Genomic DNA, 24,822 nt, shown 5'->3' with positions numbered 1-24,822 from the left:
CCCCTCGCCCCGGCGCGCCGGCCAATGGCGAGGCGGCGCGAGCCTCTCCGGCCGGGGGCGGGGCGTGCGCGCGGGGCCTGGCGCGCCTGCGCCCTGGCGCCCGCCCCTCGCCGTGAGGAGGAGGTGGAGGAGGAGGCGGCTCGGGGAGAGCGAGCAGCGAGCTGGAGCGCGGAGCGCGAGTGAGGGAGCCGAGTCGCCCGCCGCCGCCGCCGCCTCCCCTCCGCGAGCAGGAGCCCCGGCCGGGGCCCGGCGCGCCGCCCCAGCCCCTCCCGCGTCGGCAGGCCGCGAGGGCAGCGCGAGCGAGCGAGGGGGAGGGCGAGCGAGCCGCGCCGGGAGGAGGCGGCCGGAGCGACGAGCGCCCGCGCGTGTGGCGTGAGGGGAAGCCGCCCGCCCGCCCCCCGCGCCTTCCCTCCGCGCCCCCCGCCCCCCGACCGCGGAGCAGCACCATGTCGGCGCCGGCGGCCAAAGTCAGCAAGAAGGAGCTCAACTCCAACCACGACGGGGCCGACGAGACCTCAGGTGAGGAGCGGCGAGGCGGGGGCCGGCCGCGCCGCCATCTTCGGCGCCCGCCCCGGCCCGCAGGCCGCCGGCTGGGCGCGGGGGGCGCCGGCGGGGGCGCGCGGGCCCGGCGCCCTTTCTTGCGCGCGGCGGGGCCGGGGGCCTGGGTGGCGCCGCGGCGGCGGGGGCGCTGCGGCCTGCTCGGCGCGGGCGGAGGAGACCCCCCCTCCCTCTCCCCCCTCCCTCGCTCTCCTCCCCCTCCCTCCCTCCCGAGAAGCCGCTCTTTATTGTGCTCCGCCATGATGCCTCGCTCCCATCAGCCGCCGCCGCCACATGGTGCGGCCGGACGCGGCCCCGCGCCCGGCCTCCCCGCGCCGCCCGCCTTCCCGCCCGGCCCGCGGCGGCGCCCCCGGCGCCCCCCGCCCGGAGGCCGGGCCCGGCGGGGGCCTGCGCCTCGCGGCGGGGGCGGGGTGGGGGCGCCGGGAGCACGCGGCCGGGGCCTGGGCCGGCCGGGAGGATGCCCGGGCCGGCCCGGGCGCGCTCCCCACGTGGGCCGGCCGCCGCCGCGCCGCGGGGCTCGGAAGCGGCCGCCCAGGAGCCCGGGCTGCTCCGGGAGAGGCGCTCTCGGCAGGGCCACCGGAAGTGGCCCGCGCGCTCGGGCCCCTTCACGCCCACCTCTCTTTGTGGGGTCTGCGGAGCTCCCCGGACAAAAGGGCAGCCGAGCCGGAGCACACCCCCTTCCCCCCTTGCTCCTCCGAGTTTCCTGGCCCCGTAGCGATCGCGCGCCGACGTCGCGTGGGGCCGAGCTGAGGTCAGCCCGCCTGAATTGGGGTGGAGGACTGGGAAGGTCAGGTTCGAGTCTCGTGGTTCTTGTTCGAAGAGGAAGGCGAGGCCGAGTGGAATGTTCCCGGTGGCGAGGGGCTGCCGCGTGCCCTCCCTGGCCGGGGGGCGTAGCTCGTGTACTTTGTAGCTGGTGTCCCGCTGGACCTCCGACTTCAGGCAGGGGCTGTGGGGTGCTTGGGAGGTGGTGGCGGCGGCCTGGCGCGTGGTGCTGGCCCGCTTCCTCTCCACGCTCTCCGGCAGCTGCTCTGTGCAGTGTGGGCATAGTAAACACGGGCTTTGAATAAAGGCTTCCTCTCCGCCTCCGTAGTGGAAACTTCAGCGTTGGTCCCTGATTTCCGTACCTGAACTTTCTGAGGGGATGGAACAGTAACGTTGTTGGGTGTAGCCAGCGAGTAGCATGATTGGTGAATGGTGTTTTAGTGAAAGTTATGTGTCAGCTACATGCGTGAACACGTGGAGAGCGTGCCTTGTAGTAGGCACTTTTTTAAAAATATCTATTGAAACGTCACATCGGTGTTAATATCAAAACCAGTGCTTGTTAAACTTATCTGTCAATTAGTGTTGAGTCTTACGCTTCTTTTTCTTGCAGAAAAAGAACAACAAGAAGCAATTGAACATATTGATGAAGTACAGAATGAAATAGACAGGTAATATTTCCATGGGTTGCATTGGAGAAGTTTTCTGAGGAATCTAATGGCCTGGTAATCATTGGTAAAATAAATGTGTATCCACTGGCTAAAGGGAGCTAACTCTGTGTTGGTTACAAATACTATCCAGATCCAGTGTTATTTTTCCTGTGAAATATTTGTACAGTGACAGAGTTTTCAGTGAAATTCCATTTGCCCTGCAAAGATGGGTTTGCTAGATTATTAAAGGCTACAAATCGAGTTAGTGTAGGATGTCTAGTAGGCTAGTGTTAATGGCATCAGTGTTGCTCTAACTAGTCTTAGAATTTTGTTACTTACTAAGTGACTTTGTTGAGAAACTACTTGAGGGACACAGTTGAAGTTTGCCTGGAAATAAGGTGGAGAAGGTGAAGTGAATTTATACAGTGTTACCAGGATGCTCAGTTTGGGTGCTGTCAGAACTGCCCTGTTGAGTGCTGGCTTCAGCTATAAACCAGTTGAATTGGCTGTGTAAGTAGGTGCTCTGTACAGTCCTAAGGCTAATAAACCTTCGGTTCTGTAGTCTTGACCAAATCTTGTGTTTGTTAAATACTGTCATTGTCAACATGTCTTTTCCATTTGCTTCAGACTTAATGAACAAGCCAGTGAGGAGATTTTGAAAGTAGAACAGAAATATAACAAACTCCGCCAACCATTTTTTCAGAAGAGGTCAGAACTGATCGCCAAAATCCCAAATTTTTGGGTAACAACATTTGTCAACCATCCGCAAGGTATGTTTGTGCTGTGGGCAGAGCACCGTCAGAGGATGTAGGGTGGGGGTTGTTAGCGTGGCGAGGCCCTGCCGAGGACTTGGCCCAACTTGCTGGGTGGACTCTGGTGACTTCCTGAGAGGGGACGAGAGGGTGCAGGTGCTGTGTAGTTCGGAGATGCTCCATTCTAACTAGGAATTCAGTTTAACTGCTTGATAAAAATGGTGACAGCTCCCACACCGAGTACTTTGACTTTCTTTAGTTTAGAAAAATTAGAAAGGGGGTCACTGAGGTTGTTAAGTTTGTGAACTTACGCTGGTGTGTAAATTGCTGGTTTAGTGTCTGCACTGCTTGGGGAGGAGGATGAAGAGGCGCTGCATTATCTGACCAGAGTGGAAGTGACAGAATTTGAAGATATTAAATCAGGTTACAGAATAGATTTTGTAAGTATCAAGAATCCTGCTTAACAGTATGGAAATTAACTTGAACTTTGGCTAGAAGAGCCGTTTGTGTTCATTTCTGTTCTTCTAATCATTTGTTTTAGTATTTTGATGAAAATCCTTACTTTGAAAATAAAGTTCTCTCCAAAGAATTTCATCTGAATGAGAGTGGTGATCCATCTTCAAAGTCCACCGAAATCAAATGGAAATCTGGAAAGGTATGCTCGAGGAACTGTCGGACAAAAATGATCACGTTTGTGCATTGGTTTAGTTGAACCACTTACCAGTACCTGGTGCTTTGGTGGTCTAGTACACACAGAAGCTGAAAATACATTGTGATTTAATGCTATAACTAGTTCTCAAACAGTATGTTTCACTTTGTGTTTCTATGTTGATCTTCTGTATATAAAGAGAATTGAAAATGAATCTTGATGCAAATGGAAGGGGAGAGGGAGCTGGAGAGGGGAGGGTTGCGGGTGGGAGGGAAGTTATGGGAGGGGGAAGCCATTGTAATCCATAAGCTGTACACTGGAAATTTATATTCATTAAATAAAAGTTAAAAAAAAAAAGAAAATAGAAGATGCTCTAGTATATCAAATCCAAATACAATGGCTTAGAGCTCTCGTTAGAATTACACTACGGCCTTAAGATTTGAACTACAAGCTCTTTGGGTTTCTACATTGGTGGTGGAGCTTACCGAATGTCTTGATACTTTGCAAAATCTTTATGTGCGCATTTAAGGAGTAAGATACGTAAAACATGCTTAGTGGTTGTTAAGGCGGAACTAATTTTAGATAAACTTGGCTGGTAGCTTCCCTTTGGGAAAAGCATCGCAACAGCACTGTCAGCTTGTGTGTGATAATTGCTGTGTGTTTGTGATTGTTCTTATCAATAATGCAGCTGTTACTGTACTGATGACTGTTCTGTTTTGGGTTAAAATATTTTTTTTAATTATAGAGAAGTTTAGATGTGAAGAGCTTATTAAAAGTTCCTTCCATTTTAATTTAGGATTTGACGAAACGTTCAAGTCAAACGCAGAACAAAGCCAGCAGGAAGAGGCAGCACGAGGAGCCAGAGAGCTTCTTCACCTGGTTTACTGACCACTCTGACGCAGGTGCGGACGAGTTAGGAGAGGTGATCAAGGACGATATCTGGCCGAATCCATTGCAGTACTACTTGGTGAGTTGGGGCTGTCCACTTAGTCAGGGCTGTGCGTGTCTCAAAGGGAGGACTTACGGTAACTCTGTTTGTCAGGTTCCTGATATGGATGATGAAGAAGGGGAAGGAGAAGAAGATGATGATGATGATGAAGAAGAAGAAGGCTTGGAAGACATTGATGAGGAAGGCGACGAGGATGAAGGGGAGGAAGACGAAGATGATGATGAAGGGGAAGAAGGGGAGGTAAAAAAAATTTTGACTAAATCCCGAAAGATAATCTTCAAAGAATTCGCTATTTTGTGCATTATGTATTTAGTATGAAACTGTCCCAGAACTGATACTGGGGATTTGTGAACACGACTTCAAAGACAGTTGTCTGGGAATCCAGGAAGTGCTTGATAAGCTCACTGTACTAATGATTGCACTAGCATTGTCTCCTTGTCTTTCCCTAGCCAGTTTTTGAAGTGACAGTGCGTATAGCATCTGAATTGTAAACCATCACTCAAATACGAGAGCTTTGCACGTTTTGGGCAGGATTTGTTAAAAAGTCGAATTAGAAGAGATAGGCTTTGTTTGGGGTTATTTGGTCAGAAATGGGTCCAGTAATTTGCTTAGGGCAGGGAGTGGTTTATGTAAAGCAGCTCCACTGGTCTCTTCTGTCTGGAGTCAGTGTAGGTGGGTGACAGAGATGGAGAAAATGGGTTCTCATGGCACGTGGTCATTGCATTCTGGGGGGTCTGTTGTTTTTCCTGTCAAAGCTAGCAGGGGACCTTAGAATTAACCCTGAAGATTAACTCCCACTTTTTCTTTCAGGAGGATGAAGGAGAAGATGACTAATAGAAAACACTGATGGATTCCAACTTTACTTTTTTTTTGTTTGTTTTTTTTAAATTTTTCTCCAGTCCCTGGGAGCAAATTGCCGTCTTTTTATTTTTTCCCTCTTGTGCTCAGTCTCCCTGTTTTTGAGGTCTCTTTTCTCTACACCATGGTTCTCACCTTATTGTGGGGAAAATACCTGAAGCAAAATACAATGGGAAAAGAATCTCTACCCCTTTCTGTTCCAAATTCATTTTATCCCTCTTGTCTCGACAAAAACTGTATGGAATCAACACCACCGTGCTCTGCGGGAAAAAGAAACCCTCCTGCTCCTGGCTCTGCTGGAAGCTGGAGGGTGCCAGGCCCCTGTGTAGTAGTGCATAGAACTCTAGCTTTTCTCCTCCTTTCTCTGTATATTGGGCTCAGAGATTACACTGTGTCTCTATGTGAATACGGACAGTTAGCATTTACCAACATGTATCTGTCTACTTTCTCTTGTTTAAAAAAAAGAAAAAAAAAACCTTAAAAAAATGGGGTTATAGAAGGTCAGCAAAGGGTGGGTTTGAGATGTTTGGGTGGGTTAGGTGGGCATTTGACAACATGGCTTCTCCTTTGGCATGTTTACTTGTGATGTTGAACGGACATCCCTGCAGTGAAGATGACACTTTTAAATAAAATTCTCTCCTAATGATGACTTGAGCCCTGCCACTCGATGGGAGAATCAGCAGAACCTGTAGGATCTTATTTGGAATTGACATTCTCTATTGTAATTTTGTTCCTGTTTATTTTTAAATTTTCTTTTTGTTTCACTGGAAAAGAAAGATGCTCAGTTTTAAACGTTGAAAGTGTACAAGTTGCTTTGTTACAATAAAACTAAATGTGTACACAGAGGGTTTGATGGTTTTCTCTCAGAGCAGACGAGCTGAGTTTGACTTGTAAGTAATGTTACTGTCAAACTTTTATCACCCTAATTGCGTATTTTTTGATATGCACTTTGCGGGATGACCTCAGGGCTATGTGGATTCAGTACAGGGGTTTGAATTGATGTATTACTGTCTCCCCATACCTGGGAACCATGGGCACAACTTGCCTTTGGTTTCTTAACATCACGTCGTCTGGAGAGCATCTTGCTCAGCTGAGTTCTGAGTATGTTGTACTGTTGACTTCTACCAAATTGGCAGTTTTTTTAAAATGGACTTTTATTTACTTGAATATATTAGCGGCTGCCACCACAGACCTGGTGCTCTTGACGCCAAGGGAGACATGAGACAGTCGCTGTCGGGTCTTCACTGGCGCTTCAGTATGGCCCAGGGCAGAGCCTGTCAGCAGAACGGTCCCCGTTGAGGCTGGGGTATTGCCTCTGTCCTGGTGGGAGGATGCCCACTGCCCTTGTACAGAGCGTCTTTGAGAAGCTCCCCAAGTGGATAAGCTTTTGAAGGCTGTGAGTGGGCTGAAGTTAAATGCCACTTTTTTCACAGATGAATTATTGAGTACCCTGGGCAAATCCAAAGCTTTGGATGTATCAGTAGGCGAAGTGTGAGACTCGTCGGGATGGGGAGTGTGCGTTGTGCCCAGGTCTGGAGGGAATCCCTCACTGTGCTCCAATAAAGGAACATCAAGATTTTTGTGGATGGGTCATTCTCATTGTTTTGTCTTTGGTTTCAGAGACTAGAGAAAGGGAAAACCAATTGTGCAAATTACAGTGCAGATAACCTGTAGAAAAAGGTATAAGCTGGGGCTGGCGCCATGGCTCACTAGGCTAATCATCCGCCTGCGGAACCGGCACCCCGGGTTCTAGTCCCAGTCGGGGCGCTGGATTCTGTCCCAGTTGCCCCTCTTCCAGTCCAGCTCTCTGCTGTGGCCTGGGTCCTTGGGCACTGCACCTGCATGGGAGACCAGGAGAACCTGACTCCTGGCTTCGGATTGGCGCAGTGCCGGCCGTAGCAGCCTTTTGGTGGGTGAACCAACAGAAGGAAGACCTTTCTCTGTCTCACTGTCTAACTATGCCTGTTTAAGAAAAAACGGTATAAGCTGGGCAGTATGAAATTCATTTTAATTGGAATGTAAGATTTTAATTGGAATTAAGGAAAAAGTTCCTCAATAGGTAAGCCTGCAATGATTTTTTTTTTTTGGGGGGGGGGTCACGTCTGGTGGTGTCTTGGGTGCTGGTGAGATCCTCATGCTGTTGGGTTTTAGGTCTAGGTCACTGATTTTGGAGTTTCAGTTGAGAAACGTAACTGCGAGCCACTTGCCCGTGATGGCTCTGGCTGGGCCCAGGCCTGGGCCTGACCAAAGCTGGAATCCTGGAGCTAACTCGGTCTCCTGTGAGAGGTAGGAAGCTACTTGAGCCTTTACAACTGCTGGCTGGGGTGTGCTTCAGCAGGAAGATGTAGTCTGGACCCCAGGCCAGTAATGTCCAGGTGCTTCCAGGACCCACAGTGTGGCTTAGTGGAGCCACTTCTTGGGACGTCGGGTTTGCCAGCTCTGCCAGTGGCACTGGGGGAAGCAGCCCCTGTACCCACCTAGGAGACCTGGTTGGAGTTCCCAGTTCCTGGCTTTTAGTCTGGCCCAGACCTGGCTGTTTGGCCTTGGAGTGAACCTGGCAATGGAAGATCTCTGTCAGTCTGCCTTTTAAGTTAGCAAAGTGAGCAAGCAAAATGGCGGCAGCCTTAACCCACCAGCCCCCAGCCCCACAGTCGCCTCCCAGCGGGCCCTGGAGCCTTCAGCTGGCTGGTGGGACAGTTGGAGTGAGCTTGATTGGCTGGCAAGTGTGCGTCACATCTGGTGTTAGCTGCTTGGCTCTGACACAAATGGAGTTTTGGTTCTTGGATTTTTGGGGGGTTCTGGGCTTGACAGTCACTGCTGTTTTCAGTCCAGGAAATGGGCTTCTGCCTTTCTGTGGTGGTAGATTTTGCTTAGGGGTCTGAGTATTACAAAAACAGTTCTGCTGTGAAGGCTGAAAACTTGGGGTTTCCTGGGGAGAAGTTCTTTGAGGTCTGTGAACAGCTATTCCAGTTGTGTAAAGAGGGTAAGTTTATTCTTTATTTGAAAGGCAGAACTAGAGGTCTGCCATCTGCTGGTTCACTCCCCAAATGGCCGCAATGACCGGAGCTGGGCCAGGCTGAAGCCAGGAGTTTATTCCCAGTCTCCCACGTTGCTGCAGGGCCCTCGGGACTTGGGCCATCTTCCACCAAGCAGGAAGATGGATTGGAAGTGGTCCCCACAAAGCGGGTGTGTATGTATGTGTATATGTACATATATACAAGGAAAAAAGGACAAATACTGTGAAGAAAAGGTAGGTGTGCGGGGAGGGGGAGGTGTTTCCTTAATACAGCCTGACAGGGAGTTCTGGCTTCCTCTAGCCTGACATCCAGTGATGGCAGTTAGCTGGAGAGTGGGCCTGCACTGTTCATGACTCAGTGGGTGTTGGACGCGAACCTGAGCTCAGGAGAGGCCCATCTCCCGATGGTCCCAACAGACACCGTGGCAGGCTGCTCAGACTTCAGCAGCCCAGGGCTTGCTCTCCCAGTCCAGGCGCTAGGTGGGTTCTGCTAACTCTGAGCCCTTTTTTCTGCCAAGGGTCATTTGGATATTTATATTCCCAGGCCATACAAAATTACCAGCTGTTGTGGAATAGTGGGAAAAGCTGCCGCCTGCAACACTGGCATCCCATGTGGGTGCTGGTGTGAATCCCAGATACTCCCTGCTAACAGCCCGGGCAAGGCTGGGGAGGATGGCCCGTGTGGGAGACTGGCTCCTGCCTGGTTCGGCCCAGTGACTGCAGCCATTCAAGCACTAGGCCAGCAGATGGAAGATACCTTCCTTCCTCGACCTCTCCTGCCTGCAGTTGCCTTGGCAGGGCAGACATTCCTGCCCCTGCTGGTGTGGGGTGGTGAAACACCTCAGCAGACTTGGACAGTGAATTCAGCTCTGGCTGCGGGGAGATGAAGGGAGGCCTTCCCAGGAAAGTGATTTCCGATGACTCATTGGGACCTAGCCTTCACCCGTCAGTTCAAATATGGAGATATATTTGAAGGAAGAGTGACAGGGAGAGAGCTTCCATCTGCTGGTTCACACCCAAAACAGCTACAAAACCTCCTGGGCTGGACTCACCAAAGCCAGGAGCCGGGAACTCCAGGTCTCCCAGACAGGTGCAGGGACCCAAGCACTTGGGGGTAGGGAGCTGGACTGGGATCGAGGCAACCAGGACTTGAGCCAGCACCCATAGGGGATGTCCTCGTCGCAGGCATGACCTTAGGCTGTGTGCCGCACCGCCAGCCGACATTGAAGTGCTGCTTGGCAAGGCTGGCTCTCTGCGCCACTGCGGACTCCAAGCGGGAGGGTCTTGCTGGTTAGATTCATGTGTTTCTGATGAACTTTACACTGAAAAACTGCTGGCTTTTTTTTTTTTTTTTTTAACTTTTAAATGGTGGGTAACACAGCTCACGACAGCTGATGACCCCATTTAAGGGGTCGACGCTGTGGCGTAGCAGGTAAAGCTGCCCCCTGTGGCACTGGCATCTGGGCGCTGGTTCGAGTTCCGGCTGCTCTGCTGCTGATCCAGCTCTCTGCTATGGCATGGGAAAGCAGTAGGGGATGGCCCAAGTCCGTGGGCCCCTGCACCCACGTGGGAGACCTGGAGGAAGCTGGCTCCTGGCTTCGGATCGGCGCAGCCCTGGCCGTTAGGGGGAGTGCACCAGTGCATGGAAGACCTCTGTTTCTTGCCTCTGCCTTTCAAGTAAAATCTTTAAAAAAAAAAAAAAAAACAAAAACCTAGTATGTGCCAAGTGCTTGTGTTAGATGTCCAGCCCTCAAAAACTGGGGGGCTGGCATGGCACAGCGGTCAGGCGGCCAGTCGGGAGATCAGCGACGGTGTTTGAGCTGCCCTCACTTTTTTTTTTTTGACAGGCAGAGTGGACAGTGAGAGAGAGAGAGAGAAAGGTCTTCCTTTTGCCGTTGGTTCACCCTCCAATGGCCACCGCGGTAGCGCGCTGCGGCCGGCGCACCACGCTGATCCGATGGCAGGAGCCAGGGGCTTCTCCTGGTCTCCCATGGGGTGCAGGGCCCAAGTACCTGGGCCATCCTCCACTGCACTCCCTGGCCACAGCAGAGAGCTGGCCTGGAAGAGGGGCAACCGGGACAGGATCGGTGCCCCGACCGGGACTAGAACCCGGTGTGCCAGCGCCGCAAGGCGGAGGATTAGCCTAGTGAGCCGCGGCGCCGGCGTGCCCTCACTTCTGACCCCTTGAACGAGGCGCCGTCCAGTGAGGTCATGGCACAATCCAGGGAAGCTGGAGTGCCGGGAAGTGACCAAACAGCCGGCCCTTTCACGGAGAAAGACCCAGGGTCCCTCGTTAGGGCTACTTTCCTGAGACGGTGGGAGTTGCACCAGCGTGTCTCCCGGAGAGACGGGCTTGGGGACAAAGCCCAGCGACTGCACCTGCGAGCTCAGGTAGGTGGGGGCCTGAGGGACGCTGGGTTCATTCAGCTGCCATTGCCATCATTCCAGGGGAGCTCTGCTTCCTAAGACGTCCGTGTTCTTGTAGTGGCTGATGTCTAGACAGAGCCAACCACTCCATGGGGTGACTGCTTTGGGGTTAGCCCATTTCACACCAAGGACATCCCAGACAGAACTGGCCTGGAGCCTTAGCGGGGGTGGGGGGCGCCCAGTGGCGGTCGCAGCCCCGAGCGCACGCGCTACGCCGCTGAGCAGCCGCCAGGGGGCGCCTCTCGGCCCGGGGCGAAGCTGGAGAGCCTGGGTCCGGCCCCGGGGCGCGGGGTCTGTGTCACACGGAGCGCGGCCTGCAGCCCGGGGGCGCGGGGTCCAGAGCCCCGCGGAATTTCAGAGCTGGGGCCTCGAACCTCATGAAGGCACGGGATGCGGGGCGCGAGTCCGGTGCGGCCGAGGGGCGGCGCGGGTCCCCAGGCGCCGGGCGGCCCAGCCGGTCTCGGGAGGGGGCGCCCGATCCCGCATCTCCGGCGCCGCTTCCCGGGAAGTTTCAAGTTTGAAAGTCCTGGCGGAGGGGCTGGGGCTTCCGGCACCGGAGTGGCGGGGAGGAGGGGCCCAGCGTTCGGAGCGGCGCCATGGAGGAGGGGGCGCCGCGGCAGGTGAATGGCGCGCGGGAAGCTGGGCTGCGCGCGCGGACGGGGGTGCGGGGCTGCCTCGCTCACCGCCCCGGGCGCCCCAGTCGCCGGCGCGTCTCCAGCCCCCGGCTCTACACCGGCGGCCCGACCCTCCGCCCCGGCTCCCGCGACTCCTAGGCTGGGCAGACCCGAGCGCTGGGAACGTCCCCAGGGTGGGTGACGCAAAGCCCCAGGCGGGTCAGTGCGCCCCTGACTTGCCTGGAGGCAGCTCCTGCAGGCGGGACCCTAAGGCCAGTGGGAATTCGCTGGGAGCGCACGGCCGGTGCAGGCTGGCGCAGGGCAGCAGAGGCCGGTGTGTGCCCCAGGCGGCGCCTCCCAGGGCCCAGGGGCACCACCGGGAGGGCCTAGCTCTGGGCCAGGGCGGGAACCTTCGGAAACACAGAGCGCCCCGGGGCGAGCTGGCGCGGGCGCTGCGTGGTCGTGGAGGAGGGACGGGGGTGTCCCAGCCTGGAGCGCGTGGGGCGGGGTAGCGCGGGGAGGAGGACTCCAGCCCGGGGGCTGCCTGGTGCCTCCACCGCGCCCACCCCGGCAGCCTGCAGGTGGCCGGCCCCTTCCACCCACTGCGCCGGGGAGCCTCTGCCGTTCCAGGCGCGGCGTGTACACATTTTCCGATTTCCTCCCAGCCTCCGCCCTGCCGCGGCCCGGTGACTCAGGACCCCGGCGGCCGGGCCCCCAGCTCCAAGGGCTCTTTGTTTACTCAGGGCTTTGGCTCCGGCCCTTCTGCCTGGGGCGGTCAAAAGGATTTCCTGAGCCTCGCCCTGCCCGCTGACGGCCTGGCCAGTGGGCCCTGAGGAGGCCTGGGGTGGGGGTCCCCGAGGCAGGGCAGGGCAGCCCCAACACTGGGCTCCGGCGATGGCCGGCAGAGAGGTAAGTGGTGGTGGTGGGGGGCGGTGGCTACTGTGGCCACCGCGGGCTTTGGCACCAGTTGGCTTGAGCGTAGGCCTGGGGAGGTTTTCCTCTCCGTGGCTCCATCCTGGGGCGAAGGAGCTTTTTGCTTCCCCCCGGACATCTCCGGGGCCCCCCTCAGCGCTGCTGTCCCGCCGCCTGTGGCCTTGGGGTGTTGGAAGGCCCCGGCTGCCTTCTCCGTGTGGCGTCTTCTGGCTCCCAGAGTCCAGGTTCTGCTTTGATTCCAGACTTGGAGGCCGCAGTGTGGCTGGCGGGCCAAGACCGCGGCCTCCTCTCTGTGTTGGGGGTGTGGGCCCGGTTCTTAGCTTCTCTGTATCTGTTCCCGCATCTACAGACCCAGCACGCCGGGCTGTGAGAGCGGTGAACGGCTGCCCCGTGTCTTCAGAGAGTTCTTAGCAAGAGTGTGTTCTGGGCCGGCAGTTAAGACACTGGTGGGGGCACCCCCACCCCACGGCCCAGGGTCCACGCCCGCCTGCAGCTCCCGGTTCCAGGGTTCCAGCTTCCTGCTCGTGCCCACCCGTGGAGAGACCTGGATGGAGTTCCCAGCTCCTGCCTTGGCAGCACTTGGGGAGTGAACCAGGAGATGGGAGCTCCCTGTCTCTCAGATTAATTTTTTTTTTTTTAAAAAGATTTATTTATTTATTTGAAAGGCAGAGTTACAGCAAGGCAGGGCGGGGAGGTCTTCCGTCTGCTGGTTCACTCCCTAGATGGCCACAATGGCCGGAGCTGGGCCAATTCAAAGCCAGGGGCCTGGAGCTTCCTCCAGGTCTGCCTCATACATGCAAGGCTCCCAGCACTTGGGCCACCTGCTGCTGCTCTCCCAGGCCATAGCAGGGAGCTGGATCAGAAGAGGAGCAGTGGGGACTTGAACCAGTGCCCATATGGGATGCCGGCACTGCAGGTGGAGGCTTTACCGCTACGCCACAGCACCGGCCCCTGAGATAAATGTTTTGTCTGGGTGCTGAGTGCCAGAGGCAGAGATGTGTCCCAAGCCCCCCATGTTGGTCCTGGTGCCATCTGCTTCTCGTCCCCCGTGTGTGTCCTGGGCGCTGTCTGCCCCAAGCCCCCGCTGTGGGTCCTGGGCGCCGACTGCTTCTCGTCCCCCGTGTGTGTCCTGGGCGCTGTCTGCCCCAAGCCCCCGCTGTGGGTCCTGGGCGCCGACTGCTCCTTGCCCTGCGCCCGTGGAGGACCACCAGGCCTCACCCTTCTCTGCCCACAGCAGCCTGGGTCCGGTCAGCGGCCCCTGGAGGAGGAGAAGGAGGCCATCCGCCGGGCCATCCAGAAGGAGCTGAAAATCAAGGAGGGCGTGGAGAACCTGCGGCGCGTGGCCACGGACCGCCGCCACCTGGGCCATGTGCAGCGGCTGCTGCGGGCCTCCAACCGCCGCCTGGAGCAGCTGCATGGCGAGCTGCGGGAGCTCCACGCCTGCGTCCTGTTGCCAGGGCCCAGCCCGGCCCCAGCCGGTGAGTGGGGGGTCGCCTTCTCCCGTAGCCCCTGCTGATTGGCCCAGGAGGGGAGGGAGGGAGGAGAGGGCCAGGCTCTGGGTGACGGGTCCGTGTGCCTCACCCTCCCTGCACACAGAGCCTGTGGCCCCGGGCCCCTGGCCACGGGCAGAGCAGCCACGAGCCCGGCACCTGGAGGCTCTGCGGAGGCAGCTGCAGGTGGAGCTTAAGGTGAAACAGGGGGCCGAGAACATGACCCACACGTGTGCCAGCGGCACCCCCAAGGTAAGGCCCCGGGGGGAGGGGAGAGGCTTGGCCGCGGATGTCAGGGGAGGTGCATCCCAGCCACTGACCCCGGAACAGGGACGCATGGGGACATGCACCCTCAGGTCCCAGTCGGGTGGGAAGGCGTGGCCCTCACGCCTGGTCCATCAGAGAAGACCCCAACACTGGTCCTGTGGTGTCCCAGCTGGTCCCAGCCTTGACTCCCAGCTTGATGGAGGGAACCTGGCCCAGTGCTCCTCTGACAGGAAGGATCTGATGGGGGAGGGGCTTGACCCCTGTCTGATCTGATAGGGGAGGCTTAGCCTTCCTTGGCTCTGATCTAATGGAAACAAGCTTGACCCTGGCCCTGGTCTGATGGAAGAAGCTAGCCCTGGTCCTGATGTGAGGGAGGAGGCTTGATCTTAGCCCTTGCAGGTCTGATGGAGGAAGCTCCGCCCGCTATGTGGTCTGAGAAGGGAGGCTTGGCTCCAGTGTCTGTTCTCCCTATAGGTGGTGGTTAGGGACATGGCTTTGACTCTGGTAGGATGGGGGCGGTCTCATGGGCACGGGTCACGTCCCCGTAGGAGAGGAAGCTTCTGGCCGCTGCCCAGCAGATGCTGCGGGACAGCCAGCTGAAGGTGGCCCTGCTGCGCATGAAGATCAGCAGCCTGGAGGCCAACGGGGCCCCTGAGCCAGGTGAGGCTGGGGAGGCGGGGACGGGAGCTGGGCGGGGTGGGGCGGGGCTGCTGACCGCCCTCCCCCGCCAGGCCCTGAGCTGCTGGCCGAGGAGCTGCAGCATCGACTGCGCATCGAGGCTGCTGTGGCTGAGGGCGCCAAGAACGTGGTCAAGTTGCTCGACGGCCGGAGGACGCAGGACCGCAAGGCGCTGGCTGAGGTCAGGCCGTGTCCCCTCCCCCCGGGGGTCTGCCTGTCTCCATGTGCAGCGGCGGGAGTCACCGCTGGACGGGCCATGCAGGCTGGCAGAGGAAACAAGGGGCACATTTGGTGGAGAGCTCAGGCGGGGTGGCTCCGGGTGGCGCGGGCCAGTGCTCCCCACCCCGTGCCCCATGGCCTGCCCCTGCCCGTGTCTCCTTTGCAGGCCCAGGACCAGCTGCAGGAGTCCTCCCAGAAACTGGACCTCCTGCGGCTGGCCTTGGAGCGGCTGCTGGAGGGCCTGCCCCCCGCCCACCCTCTGCGCAGCCAGGTGGCCCGGGAGCTGCAGGCTGCGCTGCTTGGGAACCCCCAGCCTTCAGGGACACTTGGGAAGCCCACCGCCCTGACAGGTAGCCGGGGGTCCCTCCCGCTACGGAGCTCCCCTTCTCTTTGGGGGCTATGGCAGGAAGGAGCTGCGGGGGAGGGTTCCAATCCTGGCCCCAGCACCCACTGGGTGTAGGATCCTGGGCAAGCGGCAGCCCTTCTCTGGGCCTGTTTGTCCATCTGTGGAATGGTGGTGCTGAGAGCCCCTGCCTCTTAGGGGTGATGTAGTCAGTACTCGGACACGGTAGCTGTTATTACTTTCAAAATTATTTAATTATTTGGTTGTACTTACTTAAAAGGCAGAGAGAGATAGAGGAGTCTTCAACCCTTGGTTCGCTCCCCAGAAGCCTACAATAACCAGGACTGGGCCATGCCAAAGCCAGGAGCCAGGAACTCAATCCGGGTCTCCCCTGTGGGTGGCAGGGACCCAGTTACTTAGCCACCCATCACCTGCTGCCTCCCAAGCTGTGCGTTAGCGAGCACAGTTTGTACCCACGAGGGTGGGGGAAGAGCTGGGTTTACCCTCACTGTTCAGATTGGAATCTGAGGCCAGGGCTAAGTGGGATGGAGGCAGGCTTCCTCCTCGGCACCCAAGATCTCATGCCCTGGTGCAGAAGCTCGGTGCACCTGTGGCTCCCAGCAGCCTGGCCCCGGCCTGGGCCCAGCTCCTCTGCCTGTGACCCCGCCCCCTGGTGTAGGAAGGAGGGCTGTTGGGCTGTCTCGAGGATGCCCAGTGGCTGCCAGAGCCTGCTGTGGGGACCTAGGGCCTTGGGCAGCCACATCCCTGGCGTCCAGGGCACCGTGGGGGCAGTGGGAAGAAGGCACCTGACAAGCCGTCCACGGATTCTGCACAGGGACCCTGCACGTGCGCCTCCTGGGCTGTGAACAGCTGCTGACCACCGTGCCTGGGCGATCTCCAGCGGCCGCGCTGGCTGGCAGCCCCTCGGAGAGCTGGCTTCGGGCCAGGGCCAAGCAGCGTGGCGGAGGCAGCCTGACTAGTGAGTCGGGGAGGAGCTGTGAGGGGCAGCAGTGGGGGGAGCCGTCTTGAGCCCGTCCTGAGTCCCCGGCCCTGCCCTGCAGGCGAGGTGCTGGCGGTGCTGAAGGTGGACAACCGCGTGGTGGGCCAGACGGGCTGGGGACAGGTGGCCAAGCAGTCCTGGGACCAGACTTTTGTCACCGCCCTGGAGCGCGTAAGGCTGGCCGTGGTGCAGTCTGGGTAATGGTGGGCCACGGGCTGGAAGGCCCTCCGGGGCCACCTGCCCCGCCCCACCCCGCCCCCTTCAGCCTGGCCTCCCCGACGCAGGCCCGCGAGCTGGAGATCGGTGTGCACTGGCGGGACTGGCGGCAGCTGTGTGGTGTGGTCTTCCTGCGGCTCGAGGACTTCCTGGACAACGCCTGTCACCAGCTGACCCTCAGCCTGGTGCCGCAGGGGCGGCTCTTCGCCCAGGTGCCCTGAGAGCCCCCAAGTGTATCAGGGAAACTGGAGACCGAGGGCTGGCCGGGGGAGGGCTCCCCGCCCCGGGGCCTGGGTTTCCCCGCGGGACTCATGAGAATGGGGCTCCCGCATCGGGGCTGGGGTCGGAGGGCGGGGAGGCGCTGTGGCCGGCGGGAAGGGCGGGCGTCTCCAGTCCTGTCCCTGTCCCTGCAGGTGACGTTCTGTGACCCAGTCGTGGAGAGGAGGCCCCGGCTACAGAGACAGAAATGCATTTTCTCCAAACGGAGAGGTGGGGGGGGGGGCCAGGGCTGTGCGTGGATGGGTGGGGCTGGGGCATGGGGGGGGCCCTGGCACTGAGCCGCCCTCTCCCCCCAGGGCAGGACTTCCTGAGGGCGTCCCAGATGAACCTCAGCATGGCGGCCTGGGGACGCCTGGTCATGAGCCTGCTGCCCCCCTGCAGCTCGCCCAGCACCATCAGCCCCCCAAAAGGGGGGCCCCAGACCCCGACAACACCACGGGGCCCCTCGGAGCCTGTGTCACCCAGGTAGGCGCCGCCTCTCCCCAGGGCCAGCCGGGGGCTGTCTCTCCATCCCCGGCTCCGTCTGTGTGACCGGCTGTCCACCCCCCACCCCCTCCTGCTGTGCCTGCTGCTTCCTCCTCGCAGTAACTTCCTGCCCAAGAAGATCCCCTTGGGAGAAGAGATGCGGCCCCCGCCCAAGCCCCCTCGGCTCTACCTGCCCCAGGAGCGGACCCCCGAGGAGACTCCGGTGAGGGGCGGGCAGGCCTGGGGGGCTCTGTGGGGGGGTGGCAAGCCTGGCGGGAGGGCAGGAACACAGCTCAGCCCTGCCCTGCCTGACCCCCCTCTGCCTTGCAGTGCACCAAACGCCCGCACATGGAGCCCAGGCCTGGACTCGCGGCCGCCCAGCCGGCCTTCCCCACCAGGTATAAGCGAGTGTGTCTGTTCACCACCACTCCCTGGTGAGTGCCTACGCTGGCTCGCTCTCCAGCTCTTACTTGCCAAACTGACATTATTGAGCGCCAGCTGTATGCCAGACTCCTGGGAATTCCTGTCCAGAAGCCTGCACCCTGCAGGGCTCTGCCGTGAGCCCCTTGATGCGCAGGGCCTCCCAGGGCTGGGCATGGAAGGTTTGGAGTGGCCCTGGGTGGAGGCCCAGACTTTGACCTGGGGTGGGGGCTTCCTGTGTTCAATCTTGCAGGAAGACCCCCCGGCTTCAGGACTTCCGCTGCTTGGCTGTGCTGGGCCGGGGACACTTTGGGAAGGTGAGGGGTGCGGGTGGGAGGACCCCTGGGGTAGAGAGGCAAAGGGAAGGCTCTCCACACTGCCCACCTGCAGCCCACCCCTCTGTGGCCCTCAGGTCCTCCTGGTGCAGTTCAAGGGCACGGGGAAGTACTACGCCATCAAAGCGCTGAAGAAGCAGGAGGTTCTCAGCCGAGACGAGATGGAGAGGTGTGCAGTGGGGCTGCAGGCTCCCGGGACCCTGGCCTTGGGGGGACCCAGGGTCGCTGGCACCCAGGCTCCTGGGGCTGTGCAATGGTGATCCTGCGCGCTCAGCCCAGGACTTGTTTCTGTCTTCTGTGTGTGCCTGTGTGCGTGTGTGTGTGTGTGTGTGTGAGAGAGTTCACACTCCCACCTGCGGGTTCATTCCCCAAATGCTCACCAAGGCCGGGGCTGGGCTATGAGGTCAAAGCAGGAAGCTGGGACCTCAATCCAAGTGCCCCGCCTGAGTGACAAGAACCCAATTTTCTGAACTGTCACCACTGCCTTTGGGTTCTGCCTGAGCTGGAAACTGGAGTCGGGAGCCAGGGGCCAGGGATGAACCCAGGTGCTGCACGACGGGGCGTGGGCACGCGACTCGGTGTGCTGACCGGTAGGCTGCGCACCTGCGCCTGGGTCCCGTTCTCAGCGCCTGCAGCCGTGAACGGGGTGCCCTTGGGCAGGGCCCCCATTCTCTGAACCTCAGCTCGCTCTTCTGTAAAGTGGGGTGCAGGCCCAGTGACCCCTGTGAGCTCCAGGTTATGGAGAGCTCTCACGGCCTGCTGAAGCCCCAGGGAGCCAGGGCTGCTGTGTGAGCGGCGGGGCACCGCCGAGGTCTCTCTCCTCTGAGCCGCTGCCTTCCCCGCCAGCCTGTACTGCGAGAAGCGGATCCTGGAAGCCGTGGGCCGCTCAGGGCACCCCTTCCTGCTCTCCCTCCTCGCCTGCTTCCAGACCTCCAGCCACGCCTGCTTTGTGACGGAGTTTGTGCCCGGGGGTGACCTCATGATGCAGATCCACGAGGACGTCTTCCCGGAGCCCCAGGCCCGGTGCGTTCCCGCCCCTGCCACTGCGTCTCGCAGCCACCTCCCCTGGTCCCCTCTCGCTGGCAGCCCCCATCCTGCTTCCTCCAGGGTCCCCAGCGGCAAAGACAGGCCTTGGTTCAAACCCTGGCACCAACTCTGGTAGCATTTGTTTTTTTCAAGCATTTACTTATTTGAAAGAGTTAGAGAGAGGTGTATTAGCCGGGAGCTGGATCCGAAGTGGAGCTGCCGGGACTTGAACTGGCGTTCATGTGGGATGCCGGGGTCCTAGGTGGCTTAACCAGCTGCACCACAGTGCTGGGCCCCACTCACAGGTTTTGTGATCCTGGACCTCAGTTTATGGAGCTGGTAATTGGGCTTGTGGTAGCTTTCACTGGATCGTGGCGGAGAGGAGAGGAGTGAGGGGTTAGCACAGGGGCTGCAGCTAGAGTCATTGTTCGCCCTCTGCAGCTCCGAAGTCCTGGTTGGCACAGCGGCTCTGCCATGAGCCAGGTGACCCTGGGTAGCCCCCTTACCCGGGCTCTCAGATCCTCACTAGAACCACAGGCAGGATGAGTTGGGTGCCAGGGGATGCTGGGAGAGTAAGGTGTGCAGAATGCTTGGCACAGTTGAGCCCAGGGGAGGGTGGGCTCTGTGTGCACCCAACCTTGGGACCACTGTCTGGAGAGGCCCCCCAGACCCAGGCCTGATGCGTGTCCCAGTCTCTCGCCCGCACCTGACTCTGCTCAGGACATCCTGGGTCCTCCCTGGGGCCTGACCTGGGCCTGAGCTTGCCCACTCCTTCAGCTTCTACTTGGCCTGTGTGGTCCTGGGGCTGCAGTTCTTGCATGAAAAGAAGATCATTTACAGGTATACCAGTTGTCCCAGGGAGCCGGGGGTGGGGTGGGGTGGTGGGAGTGGAGGGGGGGCTGCCCTGCGGCAGGTGCTCCTCCCAGGCTGCAGCCCCTCCCAGCGCCCCCCCCCCCCCCCCCCCCCCCCGGTGATCTGCCCCTTCCTTGCCCTCAGGGATCTGAAGTTGGATAACCTCCTGCTGGATGCCCAGGGCTTCCTGAAGATTGCAGACTTTGGGCTGTGCAAGGAAGGTGGGGGCCGCGTCCTCCGCCGTGTCCGCCCAGCCCAGGCCGACCGGCGTCCCCCACCCCCACCCCACCCCGAGCCCTGCTTCCCCGCCTTGGCCTTCCCTGGAGCGGGCAGCTGGCCCATCAGCTCTTCTTCCTAGCCTGCACTGCACCCTTGGCCAGAGCGAGAGCCCGCAGACAGGGCTGGGAGAGGGCACTCCGTTCCGCCCTCCGTGTGACCTTGGCACACAAGCGTGGCTGAGACAGCTTCCTCATAGACGGTTCCACTTCCTAGTGGACGTGGCCGGGCTTGGCGCAGAGGGTTCTGGGACCAGGCAGCCTTTGGTGGGGTATTGCTTGCAGGCATCGGCTTTGGGGACCGGACTAGCACCTTCTGTGGCACCCCGGAGTTCCTGGCCCCGGAGGTGCTGACCCGAGAGGCCTACACGCGGGCTGTGGACTGGTGGGGGCTGGGCGTGCTGCTCTACGAGATGCTGGTGGGGGAGGTGAGTGCCGGGGGGTGGGGGTGGCCTGCCGGGGCCTGTGGTTGGGGTGGCCCAGGCACCCTGCTGAGCCCCGTGTCCACAGTGCCCGTTCCCGGGGGACACGGAGGAGGAGGTGTTTGACTGCATCGTCAACGCGGATGCCCCGTACCCCCACTTTCTTTCAACCCAAAGCCTGGAGCTCATTCAGCAGGTGAGCACGTCAGGGTCCCGGCTGGGCGGGGGTGGGGGAGCTGCTCCTGGGCTCGGGGCCTCTGCCTCCGGGTGGCGCTCGCCGGCTGCCCAGTGCACTTGGGGGGCCTGCGGTGGCTGGCAGTGCCAGGCCCGGGTGAGCTCCTGCCCTGTCGCAGCTCCTGCAGAAGACCCCAGAGCAGCGTCTGGGGGCGGGTGAACAGGACGCGGAGGAGATCAAGGCTCAGCCATTCTTCAGGGTGAGCGGCCGGGTGGCACGGTGCCCGGTGCCTGGCAGGGCGGGGGTGGAGGGAGGGGTGGGGTCACAACCCCCAGGGCTGCGGCTGCTGGCCCCTCAGGCCCCCTCTGCTCTTGGCCCCAGGCCACCGACTGGCGGGCCCTGCTCGCCCGCACCGTCCGGCCTCCCTTCGTGCCCACCCTCTGCGGCCCCGCGGACCTGCGCTACTTCGAGGGCGAGTTCACGGGGCTGCCGCCTGCGCTGACCCCGCCCGTCCCGCGGAGCCCCCTCACCGCCCGCCAGCAGGCCGCCTTCCGCGACTTCGACTTCGTGTCTGAGCGATTCCTAGAGCCCTGAGGGCCTCTCCCAGCGCCTCTGCTGGCCCCAGCCGCCAGACTGGCCAACCCTCCTGCTGCCCGCAGGCCCAGGCCTTCCCCAGTGCTTCTACGCTTGTGGGGCTCCAGGTAGCGGCCTCAGGACTGCCAGCGTGGGCTCTGCCCGTGTCACTGTTGCAGGTGCACCCTCCCTTGGCTCCCACCCTAACCCTGCCTCCTGGGAAGACCTGGGCCAGAAAGGGTGCCACAGCAAGGAACAGTTTATGTTTTTAATACTTGACTTGCTTTACGGATCATTAAATTTGTACAACTGTGCATTGGAGGCGGCCCGGCCTGGGGGGTGGAGCCCGGCGTCCAGCTGTGCGTGAGCCCTGCTCATCCTCTTCTTCCTCTGGAAGCCAGAGCCACCGCTGAGTGAGGCTGGGATTCTGCCTGGCAACTGTGCTGAGGCCAGGGAAGAGTGGGCAGTGCCGAAGAGCCCCAGGCCACACCAGGGGCTGGCCCCGGGCCGGGCACACACAGCCTCTCCGGTTTTTAGGCACGAGATGGTGGCCCTGCCTTCAGTGGCCCTAAACAGCCTGGCTGCTGTCCTCGTCCTCCTCCTCCTCGGCCCAGAGGGTCTCCCAGGACCCCGAGGGCCAGCCACAGAAGAAGTGGGCCAGGTTGCGGGTCAGGCCGCGGTCGAAGGGGTTGCTGGGGCGCTGGCGGAGGTAGGCGATGCGGTGCGAGGAGAGGAACTCCCAGGTGGTGGTGTTGCTGGCCACCAGGTAGAGGTGCGAGGCCAGGAGCAGGCTGGCCACCAGCGAGAAGAGAGCCAACAGCAGGAAGGCGGCGAACAGGAGCCCGCTGGAGCGCAGCCACAGCCCCCAGGGCTGGAAGAAGCGGAGGCCGGACCTGCGGGGCGGGGACAGGGCGTGGGGCTGGGGGATGGCAGGGGAGCCCGCTGCCCCTCGCTCTGCCCGGGCCACCCCCGCGCCCCGGGTGGTGGCAGTGGCACCTACCAGGCCAGGTAGAGGCCCCACAGCAGCACCACCAGCTGCAGGGCCAGGTAGGCCACGAAGAGCGGGTGGTTGCGCTCCCCGACGCAGTTCTCCATCCAGGGGCAGTGGTGGTCGTAACGGCGGACGCAGCGGCGGCAGTCACGGCAGTGCCGGGACCGCAGGGGCTGCTGTGGGCGTGGATGGGATTGGGGCTCAGTGCCGGCCCTCCCGTGGGGCCAGGAGCTGGATCTAGGAGGCCTTCCTCGAGCAGGGTGGGGGCGGCCGGGGCACCAGGGCAGCACTCACCAGCACCAGGCAGTATCTGCAGCGCCTCAGGGGCATGGCCGGAGAAACCATGGCCGTCTGCTCCTCCTTGGGCTCCTCCTGAAAGTGAAGCATGCTGGGGTAAGGCGGGGTCCCCTGCAGGGACAGATGGCACTGGCCTGGCCTGGGAGCCAGCCTGGCCCTGGGGGTGGCGGGGGTGGGGCCTGTTCCGTGCAGAACACAAGTGTCCCGGCCTGTGAGGCTGTGTGGCCTTCAGGCTGCTGGCCCGCTCTGGGCCGTTGGGGATCCATCCCTGGGGCCAGGAGCCGGTACGGGGCGTAACAAGAAAAGCTGCCACCAGCAACACCACGATCCCATGGCACAGCACCAGTTCCTGTCCCGGCTACTCCGCCTGCCCACCCTCCTGCCCTCCCCTCCTCCCTTCATTTATTTGAAAGACAGTGTTAGAGAGAGGACTTCCATCCATTGGTTCACTCCCCAAATGGCCTCAATGGCTGGAGCTGGTTTGATCTGGAGCCAGGAGCCAGGAGCTTCTTCCATATCTCCCATGCAGTGCAGGGGCCCAAGGGCATTAACCCACTGCACCACAGCACCGGCCACTGCTCAGCTTTCAATCCAGCTCCTTGCTAATGCACCTGGGAACGAGACGGATGGTGGCACAAGCACGTGGGTCCCTGCCACCCACCTGAGAGTCGGATGAAGCTCCTGGCTGCAGCCTGGCCCAGCCATGGCCGGTTGTGGCTATTTGGGGAGTGAATCAGCAGATGGAAGATATTTCTGTCTCTCTGTCACTTTGGCTTTCAAATAGATAAATCTTTTTAAAAAAGCATTCAGGGGCCAGCACTGTGGTGCAGTGGGTTAAAGCCCTGGCCTGCAGTGCCGGCATTCCATATGGGCACTGGTTCGAGTCCCAGCTGCTCCACTTCCAATCCAGCTCTCTGCTATGGCCTGGGAAAGCAGTAGAAGGTGGCCTAAGTGGTTGGGCCCCTGCACCCACATGGGAGACCAGGAAGAAGCTCCTGGTTTCAGATCAGATCAGCTCTGGCTGTTGCGGCCAATTGGGGAGTGAACCACCGGATGGAACACCTCTCTCTCTGGCTCTACCTCTCTAACTTTCACATAAATAATATATATATATATATATATATATATATATATATATATATATAATAGCATTCACCCAGTGCCACATGAAGCCCGCAGCACAGGGCCCGGTGTGCAGGCTGTCGCTGGGGTCTTGATCCCTGTGGGCCCCTCGGGGGTCTCGTTACCTGGGCCTGGGGCTGGGCGTTCACGTAGCCTGGGTCCATGAGCGACACAGCCAGGTAGAGCAGCAGGGAGCCCAGCACCAGCAGCAGGAAGGTGAGCGGCAGGAGCAGCTGCCCCTGCTCTTCCCACTGCCGCAGCTCTGGAGGGGCCGGAGAGGGTGGTGAGGTTTCGGCTGGGCGGGACCAGAGGGACGGGGGCCGGGGCTGGGCCGGACCAGAGGGGCTGGGGTAGGGGCGGGGCCAGGGGCGGGGGCGGGGCCAAGGGCTGGGGCGGGGGCGTGGCTGGAGGTGGGCAGGTGCTCCCGGCTGAAGGCAGGCCTGGAGGTGGGGTCCCAGGGTGGCTGCTGCCCAGCGTGCCGGCCTGAGAACAGGGCAGTAGGGAGCCATGGACGATCACAGGCAGGAGCTGATGGGTGGGGTGGGGTGGGGTGGTTGGGGGAGCCTGGAGGAAGGGGCGGGGGCGAGTGACGTCTGGCAGGGGGTGGAGGCGAAGGCGAGCGGCCTGGGCCCGGTGGGGCTCTGGGGAGGTGGCGAGGGGGGCCTCGGGGGCGTGCCACGGCCAGACAGCGGGGCGTGGCTTTGAAAGGCGGCCCCAGAGCGCCTTTTCGGATGGGGAGACCTGAGCGACCCCTTCAGGGTGGAGGCGCGGGGCTGGGCGGGTCCCTGGGGGATGACAGGATGTGGGGAGGGCGGTGGGAGAATGATGCTGTCACGGCGGCCGGAGAGGGACGGGGAGGGGTCCGGGGGGGTCAGCGCTTGGCTCTGGTGGGCACCGGATGGGTCCCAGGATGGCCAGGGCGGCTGGGTCAATGAGGGTCAGCCGGGCAGCGGGCGGAGCGCAGGTGGGGAGGGGTCTCGGCAGCCGGCGGACCTCGGGGGAACAGGCAGGGGGACCCGGTGAGACCCAAGCGTCGGGGGAGCCACGCGGGGTCGGGTGGGTCCGGCTCACCGGTGTCGTGCAGAAAGAGCACCAGCGTGATCCCCCAGGTCAGCACGGTGTGCCCGGTCCGCACCAGGACCCCGGGGCTGAGCAGCGCCCAGGGCGCCATCGCCTCGGCCCGGGGACCCACCCGGAAGAAGCGCCCAGAGG

General features: G+C 60.5%; 3 protein-coding genes across 8 annotated transcripts; 2 read left to right on the top strand and 1 right to left on the bottom strand.

Moving 5' to 3' along the window:
- Nucleotides 1–383: 383 nt before the first annotated feature.
- Nucleotides 384–6,749, top strand: SET (SET nuclear proto-oncogene). The gene is made up of 8 exons (XM_062207436.1): nt 384–519; nt 1,931–1,988; nt 2,595–2,737; nt 3,056–3,159; nt 3,261–3,374; nt 4,165–4,335; nt 4,411–4,557; nt 5,128–6,749. Exons 1-8 carry the CDS (start codon nt 447–449, stop codon nt 5,149–5,151), a joined length of 834 nt encoding a protein of 277 aa, XP_062063420.1. The 5' UTR covers nt 384–446; the 3' UTR covers nt 5,152–6,749.
- Nucleotides 6,750–11,179: 4,430 nt separating this feature from the next.
- PKN3 (protein kinase N3) lies at nt 11,180–21,481 on the top strand. 5 transcript variants are annotated; one of them, XM_062207429.1, is made up of 22 exons: nt 11,180–11,238; nt 13,400–13,643; nt 13,762–13,907; nt 14,471–14,582; nt 14,654–14,781; nt 14,986–15,169; nt 15,998–16,141; nt 16,224–16,333; nt 16,447–16,590; nt 16,792–16,867; nt 16,954–17,122; nt 17,243–17,345; nt 17,453–17,520; nt 17,796–17,859; nt 17,955–18,046; nt 18,724–18,900; nt 19,681–19,743; nt 19,900–19,976; nt 20,316–20,458; nt 20,541–20,648; nt 20,806–20,886; nt 21,009–21,481. In XM_062207429.1, the coding sequence occupies exons 1-22, from the start codon at nt 11,215–11,217 to the stop codon at nt 21,219–21,221; spliced, it is 2,670 nt and encodes an 889-aa protein (XP_062063413.1). In that variant the 5' UTR covers nt 11,180–11,214; the 3' UTR covers nt 21,222–21,481. The 5 variants fall into 5 exon arrangements, with proteins under 5 accessions (XP_062063413.1, XP_062063417.1, XP_062063414.1 ...); XM_062207433.1 differs by having other exon boundaries at nt 11,188–11,238; nt 13,403–13,643; nt 20,806–20,842; XM_062207430.1 differs by having other exon boundaries at nt 11,188–11,238; nt 13,403–13,643.
- Nucleotides 21,482–21,722: 241 nt separating this feature from the next.
- ZDHHC12 (zinc finger DHHC-type palmitoyltransferase 12) lies at nt 21,723–24,822 on the bottom strand. Of its 2 annotated transcripts, none has more exons than XM_062207434.1 (5): nt 24,682–24,822; nt 23,736–23,872; nt 22,486–22,563; nt 22,201–22,367; nt 21,723–22,093 (listed from the first exon to the last, which is right to left on the bottom strand). In XM_062207434.1, the coding sequence occupies exons 1-5, from the start codon at nt 24,779–24,781 to the stop codon at nt 21,769–21,771; spliced, it is 807 nt and encodes a 268-aa protein (XP_062063418.1). In that variant the 5' UTR covers nt 24,782–24,822; the 3' UTR covers nt 21,723–21,768. The 2 variants fall into 2 exon arrangements, with proteins under 2 accessions (XP_062063418.1, XP_062063419.1); XM_062207435.1 differs by having other exon boundaries at nt 21,783–22,071.

This window comes from Lepus europaeus, chromosome 12 (assembly GCF_033115175.1).
Source record: "Lepus europaeus isolate LE1 chromosome 12, mLepTim1.pri, whole genome shotgun sequence".
NCBI classification, from domain to species: domain Eukaryota; kingdom Metazoa; phylum Chordata; class Mammalia; order Lagomorpha; family Leporidae; genus Lepus; species Lepus europaeus.
Note: the sequence above shows the minus strand (reverse complement) of the source record. Positions and strands in the feature narration are given on the sequence as shown.

Excerpts from the sequence above, each read along its gene's own strand:
- SET (XM_062207436.1), top strand. The coding sequence starts at position 447 with ATGTCGGCGCCGGCGGCCAAAGTCAGCAAGAAGGAGCTCAACTCCAAC. Across the intron at positions 1,989-2,594 it reads GTACAGAATGAAATAGACAG|ACTTAATGAACAAGCCAGTG; the intron begins GTAATATTTCCA and ends CATTTGCTTCAG. Across the intron at positions 3,160-3,260 it reads CAGGTTACAGAATAGATTTT|TATTTTGATGAAAATCCTTA; the intron begins GTAAGTATCAAG and ends CATTTGTTTTAG.
- PKN3 (XM_062207429.1), top strand. The coding sequence starts at position 11,215 with ATGGAGGAGGGGGCGCCGCGGCAG. Across the intron at positions 17,860-17,954 it reads GCCGGGGACACTTTGGGAAG|GTCCTCCTGGTGCAGTTCAA; the intron begins GTGAGGGGTGCG and ends TGTGGCCCTCAG. Across the intron at positions 19,977-20,315 it reads CTTTGGGCTGTGCAAGGAAG|GCATCGGCTTTGGGGACCGG; the intron begins GTGGGGGCCGCG and ends TATTGCTTGCAG.
- ZDHHC12 (XM_062207434.1), bottom strand. The coding sequence starts at position 24,781 with ATGGCGCCCTGGGCGCTGCTCAGCCCCGGGGTCCTGGTGCGGACCGGG. Across the intron at positions 23,873-24,681 it reads GCTCTTTCTGCACGACACCG|AGCTGCGGCAGTGGGAAGAG; the intron begins GTGAGCCGGACC and ends CGGCCCCTCCAG. Across the intron at positions 22,564-23,735 it reads ACGCCCAGCCCCAGGCCCAG|GAGGAGCCCAAGGAGGAGCA; the intron begins GTAACGAGACCC and ends CTTCACTTTCAG.